The 8,630-nt window shown below is 49.7% G+C and overlaps 1 protein-coding gene across 3 annotated transcripts; it reads right to left on the reverse strand.

The window, feature by feature from the left end:
• Positions 1-185: 185 nt before the first annotated feature.
• On the reverse strand, positions 186-7,768 carry MYL2 (myosin light chain 2). 3 transcript variants are annotated; one of them, XM_077159851.1, is made up of 7 exons: positions 7,645-7,768; positions 6,289-6,378; positions 4,033-4,108; positions 2,879-2,983; positions 2,049-2,127; positions 1,912-1,960; positions 186-480 (listed from the first exon to the last, which is right to left on the reverse strand). In XM_077159851.1, the coding sequence occupies exons 1-7, from the start codon at positions 7,645-7,647 to the stop codon at positions 382-384; spliced, it is 501 nt and encodes a 166-aa protein (XP_077015966.1). In that variant the 5' UTR covers positions 7,648-7,768; the 3' UTR covers positions 186-381. The 3 variants fall into 3 exon arrangements, with proteins under 3 accessions (XP_077015966.1, XP_077015964.1, XP_077015965.1); XM_077159849.1 differs by lacking the exons at positions 6,289-6,378; positions 7,645-7,768 and adding an exon at positions 4,863-5,195; XM_077159850.1 differs by lacking the exons at positions 186-480; positions 6,289-6,378; positions 7,645-7,768 and adding exons at positions 1,194-1,411; positions 4,863-5,201.
• Positions 7,769-8,630: the final 862 nt, after the last annotated feature.

Here is an 8,630-nt window from a genome sequence, read left to right on the forward strand (position 1 = left end):
AGTTGACATTCTAGTAAAATGTGGTCCTTGATGGAAACAGACCGGAGATCGCGAGGGACTATTTTATATAAAGAATCATTAAGATTCACTAAATAATCAGCAGTGCCACCCCCAGCTGACAAGCGAATTAGCAAAGGGCCTCTCTTCCTCAAGGCGCTCTTGTCGCTGTCAGAGAAACGCCGTAACCAGAGACACAGCCTGCTGTTTATTGGAACACAGCCCCCGGATGGATTTCCATCTGCCGGGAGTAGGACCCAGTGCTCCCCGTAAGCCACGCGGGCTGCCAGGTGGGGGCGCTCCCGGGCAGGGTGACGTGATGGCGGGGGCCAGGGTCCTCCTGCCTGGGCAAGACAGGCCGCGGGTGGGCAGGTGAGGCGTGCCCTAGTCCTTCTCCTCCCCGTGGGTGATGATGTGCACCAGGTTCTTGTAGTTGAGGTGGCCGGTCACATCAGGGGGGAAGGCGGCAAACATCTGGTCAATCTGCAATCAACCAGCAGGGCGGGCTGAGCGCCGAGGCGGCTGCGGGGGAGGGTGTTCCAGGTGGCTGGGGGCAGGGTGGAGGGGCCCCGGGGTGTGTCGAGGGCATGGAAAGGGGCCACCCAGACCCATCTTCAATCAAGGATTTGTTGCAGAGCTGCTGCAGAGCGCCCCACCCCCACCCGCACCCCCGTCCAAGGTCATCCCATTGGGGCCCAACTTAGGACCTTTGGGAAGGGCTGTTCTAGCTCCAGGGCACCTCCACCCACCCACCCAAGGGACTGGATCGATGGATCGAGGCTCAATACTCTCTTTACCCGCCTGCCCCCCCCCCCCCACCCTGTTTGCTCAGCCTTCCTCCCACAGGGCCTTCCCAAATAAACATCCTACAAGAAACCCAACTGGCAACAAGGGGTAAAGCAGGGACTGCAAACTCAAGTGTGCAGAGGGCGGGTGGGTTGTGTAAGTGACCCAGACAGGCCTAGTGTGGACTGTGGCTAAATGGAGACCCCGCCCGTCTCCCTCCGTAGGGGGGCGTGGCGGCTCTCCCGGCCATCCGGACGTGGCCACGTGGGTAAGGAGGTCAAAGTCTTCAAGGGAAACCAGAAATCTAGATTTTATAAAAATGCAATTTCCCCATTATGAAAGTGTTGGCTAGTTATTTTAAAGATTGGCTAATAATAACTAATGTCAGCACTTTGCATATCATATTAACTCACTTAGGATAACGAGGCAGCTTATAGTGTCGTTTCCGTTTACAGATAAAACAGGAGCTTTCTCTGTAAAACGGGAGCTTGTCCAAAGTCACCCAGCTGGTGGGAGGTGAAGGCAGGCTCTTGGAAACATGCCTGAAAGGCTCCAAGGGACTACTTTAAACAGAGTCCTGAAGATTCAGTAACAATGTTTGCAGGACCACTGCTTGCTCATTCAGCACCTGTGGCAAATTAGCAAAAGGGCCCTTTGTTCTGGACACATCACTGCCACCTTCCAGAACATGGTCACATATCTCAAAATTATAAAAAGACACTTTACTGCCAGTTTCACAGATTGCAGCAAATATACAATCTGTGATATGTATTACAGGCACAGCATCCCCGAAAATTGTGCAGTGCGCAACCTACACGCCAGCACGTGGCAGGCCTGCATGCTACCCCTACCCCAACAGGAAATTGATGCTCTAACCAGGTCTCCAAGTTTCCTTGCATTTTGAATCCGGCACACCTGGGTTGCTAATGGCAAACTCCAGCATTTGCCATTAGCACTGTGATTTTAAACAAGTGACTTTACTTGTCTGGGTCTCAGTTTCTCCATTTATGAAATGCTTCTCTCCCAGCGTGGAGCCAGGGGCGTTTTCGAAAAGAGGGGGAGATGGTGGAGTCTCTGAAGGGTAAGCCCAGGAGCTGGGGTGCAGGGAGTGCCTGAAGGACCCCTTACCTCCTCCTTGGAAAACCTCTCTGCCTGGGTGGTCAGCATCTCCCGAACACTGCAGAGAGGGAAATGCAGGTGTTGGTACCAGGTTTGGGGAGGAGCAGAGTCCCCCCCCCCCCCCACCTTCCGTAGGATCTACTTACTAATCAGCCTTGAGCACCCCTTTGCCTTCAGGATCAAACACCTTGAACGCATTGAGAATCGTCTCCTCCGGGTCAGCCCCTGCAACAGGAAACACGCTTCACATCGGCTGGGACCAGTGGGACCCCAGTAAGCAGAGCCCCAGTCTCCACAAAGACAGAGGGGCCAGGGCCAGGTTGCTTAGCATCGAGTAAAGACCCTGCCTTCCTCCCAGCACTGAGCCTCAGTGTTTTGAAAGGAAGGTCTCGTCCCTGCAGAAGGCAGGAAGGGGGCTGAGAATCTAGTTATTTTTGAGCAAACCCAAGTTCAAACACAGATACAGGTTTATAAGACTCAGGTTCAAATCCTGGCTCCGTCTAAAGGAGTTCCTACGCCAGATAACTTCTGAAACCCAGAAGGCCCAGCCTCTCCGAGAACATCAACTAGTTCCACCCCTCTGTCCCACATTATCGACAGCCCCTTCCAACATGAAAAAGTTAAAATGGGCATAATCCAAATACCCCTAAAGAGTGGGGGAAAGATTAATGGTGATGATGGAGTTATACAGAGAAGGTAGGGTTAACGCTGACTTTCCATCTCTGACCCTCAGTTTTCTCATCTGTAGACCTGGAATAATAACAGACTCTACTTCCTAGGCGCTGTTAAGTGAAGTAATGCATGCAACGTGCTTAGAACAAGGCCCGGCTTGGGGTAAGCCTTGGAGCTCTGTTCGCTGCTCTCACTAGTTTTTCCAATCCTATCTCTGCCCCTAAAAACCCACAGTATTCTGCCAATGCCTCTCTCTTCTCCCAGGGCTTCGGTTTATGCCCAAAGACACAAACCACAAACTTACCTTTAAGTTTCTCCCCGAACATTGTCAGGAACACGGTAAAGTTAATTGGACCTGGAGCCTCCTTGAGCATTTCATCAATTTCTTCGTTTTTCACATTCACACGACCTGGGGCAGGGAACACATATGCAGGGACCCTGAGCTGGGGTGGAAGTGGCCATTAGGATCTGTAATTTCATCTGGTCTGGGGAGCAGCCAGAGAGGGTGTGGATGGGACACAAAGATATTTGACAGCATTATATTAGCCAGAAAACCATCTGGGAGTGGTTAGTTATTTAAAAGTTAGCATCTTTAGAACCTGGAGGGTTTTATACAGATATGTACATTTTCCAATTATATGGGAAATGCTCATAGTATAAATTAGTTCTTGGTTGAAAGATGGGAGGGTTAGATCAGAATCAGCTGCAGGAATTTTTTCAGATTATACTGGCTATAACTCCCAGCTTTGGAGATTAAGATACACCAGTGTCAGCCCCTGCTAGACGGCCATACATATCCTTACTGCAAGTTAGGGAAAGACCGCTGCTTCTTAAGATGCGTGTTTTAAATCTAAAAGGCTACAGTGGCTGCACATGTGGTCAGTGAACAACCTGCCCAGCTGTCCATGGCGGCCCTGGGTTCTAGGGATGGGGCTGAGGGAGGTTGGGTAGGGGTTAGGCTGGATATGCATGTCTGAAAAAGCTCCACGCACCCGTGCTCGCACTCCCAAGAAGATGTTAAATGTTAAAAGCTGAATCCAAAATAGAATGATTGTAATTATTAACTTAAAAAAAAAAAATCCAAACACCACCAGCAAAACCAGACATGCCTAGCGAAGGCTTAGAGGAAAGAGACTGAAATGTTAACAGCGGAAAGTGGCCGTGATGGTGATGTTTGTTCTCTCCTCTATACCTTTCTGAACTTTCTGAATTTTCTTTTGCAAGCGCGCATCGCCTTCAAACCCAGACACACACGGTTATTTCAAAAGAAAAGTAAAAGTCATGTGCAGACACTCAAAGACTGAACACCCCTTTCCCATCCCCTGAGATTTGTCTTGAAGGTCAGTTGTGATTGAGCTGTTGTGTGTGTGTGTGTTTTGCAGCGACAAGCCCTTGAGCCTCCCCTTCGTGGGTGAGGGGTAAGGAGACCTCGGTGCAGGGCTAGAGGGGGTGACGCACCCAGAGCTGCGAAGGTGTCCCGCAGATCGTTCTTGTCGATGAAGCCGTCCCTGTTTTGGTCCATGATGGTGAATGCCTGGGAAAGGGAGGAGGTTGGCTGCTCAGCCCAGGAGCAGGCTGCGGGGGGTGCCCCAGGGGCTGGGGAGAGCCAGTGGAATTTGGGGAACTTCAAGAATCATCAGAGAACAATCAATAGATTTAAAAGAGTCCAGCAGTTCCTCAAAATGTTAAGCACAGAGTTACCACATGACCCAGTACCTGCACGCCTGTGTGCAAGAGAATGACAAGCCCACGTCCATACCAAAGCTGCACACAACGAGTCCTAGCAGCACCGTTAGTGAGAGCTCCAAAGTGGCAACTACCCAGGTGCCCATCGATGGGCCACTGGATAAACAAAACATCTGCTGCGTCAGATGGTCTGTGGATGGAATATTACTTGGCAGTGAAAAGGAAGGATTGGTGCTTCAACATGGACAAACCTTGAAAACAAGACGCTGAATGAAAGAAGCAGACACAAAAGGACACGTCATACAATTCCATTTCTGTGAAATGTCCAGATAGGCAAATCCTTAAAGACTGAAAGCAGATCAGTGGGGAAAGGGGAAGTGATTGCTGTTAGCTACAGAGTTTCTTTTGGGGAGATGAAAATGTTGCGGAATTAGATTGTGGTGATGGTTGCAATTTTTTTTTTCCAAATATTTTTTAATGCATTGAAAACAACTGAATTGCACAACTTGAAAAGGTGAATTTTATGGTATGTGAATTAACTCTCTATAAAACTGGGTTTTTTAAAGAGTTGAAAATGGGTGGTTCAGTGGCAGAATGCTTACCTTCCATACGGGAGACCTAGGTGCAATTTCTGGACCATGAACTCCCCCTCCAAAAAAAATGGGGGTCCCAAGTGGGCTCCCCACTTTAAGCCTGGACGAGCTGTAAAGCGGGGTGTTTTTTTTTTCTGTCGAGGCTCCTAGGGAGACTCCAATAGCTTTGCAAATACACGAGCAGTTCACAAATATATCATCTGTACGAGTTTCGAATTCCCTCCTGCAGCTGGTTCTTGGATGTATTCGCACCCCCGACTGCATCCCCAGCAGCTGCTCTCATTCAGAGGTTGGGGCAAGGAAAAAGGAGTGGGCGTAGCTGTCTCCCTGGAAGGTGGCTATTTTGAGTTCCTTTATGACATCTCATCCCAGGAATTCCTCTTTCCTCTCGTAGCCTAGGGGACAGGAACTCTGTGATCCGAATGTCAGCAGGGACAAAAGGTACAAGTGTTTGGCAGCTCCGGGTTCTTTCCCCTTTGATCTAAGACACAGCAGCCTCTTTAGCATAACTTCAGCATATTTTCTTCCGAAGGGCAAAGTAGGAGTGAGGATGCATCCCAGGGAAGCATCCCGACCGCTGGAAAACTAATTTGGAGTCTGGATTTCTAGGCTGCAGGTCGTGGCTTAACTTTGCCTGTTTGCTATTTAGGTTTGTTTCATAACATAAGGCACATTTCCATCAAATGCAGCAGGGTTTCAGGCCGGGCGGGTATGCATTTTAAAAGCCAGGAGATACTATTTTTCCCTCTCAGATTAACAACAACAACAAAAAAATTAAAATATTAATATCCAATGTTGGTGGAAATGTGTGGGGAAAAGGGCCTCCCTCCTTTTGGGGTTGGTGGAGTAGGAATCGGCAAAGCTTTTCTGGAAGACAATTTGTCTTGTCTTTTGATCCGGAAGTTCTACTTTTAGGCATTTACCCTAAGGAAATAACTAGAAATGCAAGCAAAGATGTATTGTTTATAATAGTCTAACATTTCAAGCAAATGTAACATTCACCTGTTGAGAATGGTAGATAAATGCTAGAAAATGTTTATGCTGAATTGGCCAAAGGGGGAAAAAAGCAGGCATTGATCAGTGGATATAAAAGATTGTAACTTCGTTTACTAGTTATATGCATCTAGTTTAAAAACGTCTTGGAAGTTTACAGACCAGAGTTTCACCTGATATCTCTGGATGGTAAAATTGTAGATAACATTTTTACTTTCTTCTTTGTGCTTTCCTGAAAATTTTTCTACATTTCCAACAAAGAACATGTTTTATACTCCACAAAAGTTATTAAAAATAATTCCTATAAATGACTCACACCATACATTTGGGCGAAATTGGGGGCTGTCGGGAGGATAAAGGTCCCCGCCCGGGAAGAGGGGAGAGGGAAATATTCTAGCGGGTGAGGATTCCCCTCCGGGTGGATGTTAAAAATTGTACCCACCTCCTTAAATTCCTGGATTTGGGTCTGTTCAAACATGGAGAAGACGTTGGAGTTGGCGCCCTCTGCTCTCTTCTTGGCTTTCTTAGGTGCCTGGGGAGAGAGGAAGCATCGGTTAAGGGAGCGGCAGGCTGGGAATTCGAGAAGTAGGTTGGTTTCAGGTCTGGGCGAGTTAGTCCGGGTGGCGGGGCCCAGCTGCCCTTCTAAGGCATGGCGTGCGGCGCCCCCGCACTCAGAGCTCAAAACGCTGGTCCTCGAGGGATGAGAGGCTGTGAAAGGAAGTTTCTGAAGAGCACCCGGTCTTACGAGGTTGAAGACGAAGCAGGGACTTCTTCATCCATCAGCAGGTGGAGATGCATCTCCAGGAACGGGGCCACACGGTGGGAACAGCCCAGGGGGCCAGAGCCTGCACTTTTGTCCCCATGCGTTTTATGAAAATCTCAGTGATGGAAAAAAGGAGAGTTATTGGGGAAAAGGAAAAGTCAGGCTCACCGAGCCGTGAAGAACGCCAAGATGAGATGACAATTTTCCAGGGCATTAAAACCCGACTACGCCCCCACTCTCAACTTCCCCTTGATCCAAACAGCATTGAAATCTCTGAATGTTCTGTCCTTACCCCGTGTGAACAGTTCAGAGAAGAGCCAGTTAACATCCTCACCCCCACTTCTTTCTGAATTTAAATAACAGCAGACTTTTATATAATGCTCAGTGCTATTGGAAGAACTTTACATAGAATATTTCATTTAATCATCACACCTGCGCTGTCAAGATCCCCACTTTACAGAGGGGGCAACTGAGGCTCAGACAGGCTAGGTCACTTGCTCCAGGTCACACAGCCGCAAGGTAGAGCCAGAAGTGAACTTCGACATTCTAATTCCCACAGTTCATGGCTCTCACCATCTCCTACACTGACCTTGATTTGGGGGACAACTGCTTCAGTGGCAGAGGTGGGCTGGGGACACCTAACCGAACAACCCGGGGGCGGGGGGGAAGGTGTTTAAATTTGCAAGTTCAAAAAGGTGGCAACAGAAAGAGTCTTTTCCTTAGCTGCCTGAACAAGAGACAAGAATCACAATTTGCTCCTTAAAAGCATTCAATCCCATTTTGCAAGCCCTGGGAATTATTGATTGCTGGAGAGGTCAGTAGACAAGCCATAAAAAAAGCCAACTCTCTTATTTTGTCTTTGCGAGTCCCCGGGAGCTGCCATTATTTGTGGCCTATGGGGGCATTGATTGGGGTTCCTGTGTGCACACACAGCTCAGTGCTTCTCCCACAAGGGCCTAGGGTTTCTCTCTCCTCTGCTGGAGGTGCTGACCCCCTCCCCCTTGCCCAGCCAGCACCCCTCACCTCGCTACTCACCATGGTGGAGAGGACGTTGGCAGAGTGGCCCCAGCACTGCTTCCCCAGAAGAATTCCACGCACTGCCCAGCTCTTCTCGGCCCAGCAACAATAAATACCTCCTCCCCAGGTTTAAAAATAACCCCATGACCACTTTTGGCAGTAATAGGTGAGGCGGACTCCACCTAAGGCCCCCCCCGCCCCCCTCCCCACCTCATGCCGTTCCTCTGAAATAACAGCAGCTCACCCGTCACCGGGCGACACGTGAGACCCCAAAAGGCACTCAAGGTTAAGGAGACCACGGAGAGATGCTGCAGCTTCCCGCCACACTGGGGCAGCCACACTTGTGCTTGTCAATTTTGAGGGAGGAAAAAAAAAAAAAAGCTGAAACAACAGGCGGAGGAGAATGCTCCTATTCTCCAACATCGCCAGCCGTGGACCCACCCCAGGGCCTTTGCACATGCAGTTCCCACTGCCTGGAATGCTTTTCCGCCAGCCATCTGCATGCCTCCCGCCCTCACCTCCTGTCCTGGCCTCTCCTCCCCTTTCTCTGCTTTGTTTATCTCTATGGTATTTTCCACCTCCTAATATACTCTGTAATTCACGCTTTTGTTTTACCCAGTGCCAGCGAATGGTGGGCTGTAAGGGAAGGGGGGGAGCTTTTCAGTCTTCCTCCTGCTGCCTCCCCAGCACTTGGCACTTGCCAAGCACCCGGTCACTCTGCTCAACAGAAATCTGTTGACTGACCGCAGAAATTGCACCTCTCACTTGCCAAGCGCTTGCTCTGAGCCCGGGCCCACCTACCACCCGTGTGCCCACTTCGGGCAAGAGACAGATGGACAAGATCAAGTGAACAAAGTGCAGCCAGATCATTTCGGTAGCAGCAGATGCCACACCCACACAGCAGGGAAGCCGAGAGCTGGAGCTGAGGCCTCCGGAGCTGCTGCATACAGGGTGGGCCCTGGAGGGGGGTGGGATGGGCAGTCCTGGCAGCGGGGACAGAAAAG

Source organism: Tamandua tetradactyla, chromosome 5, assembly GCF_023851605.1.
Source record: "Tamandua tetradactyla isolate mTamTet1 chromosome 5, mTamTet1.pri, whole genome shotgun sequence".
NCBI classification, from domain to species: domain Eukaryota; kingdom Metazoa; phylum Chordata; class Mammalia; order Pilosa; family Myrmecophagidae; genus Tamandua; species Tamandua tetradactyla.

Bases quoted from the DNA above. Each gene is read 5' to 3' on its own strand.
- MYL2 (XM_077159849.1), bottom strand. From the start codon at position 5,117: ATGCAGTCGGGGGTGCGAATACATCCAAGAACCAGCTGCAGGAGGGAA. The intron at 4,109-4,862 runs GTAAGCATTCTG...TCCCTTTCCCAG, and splicing joins CTAGGTCTCCCGTATGGAAG to GCATTCACCATCATGGACCA. The intron at 481-1,911 runs GTAAGGGGTCCT...GGTTGATTGCAG, and splicing joins AGAGGTTTTCCAAGGAGGAG to ATTGACCAGATGTTTGCCGC.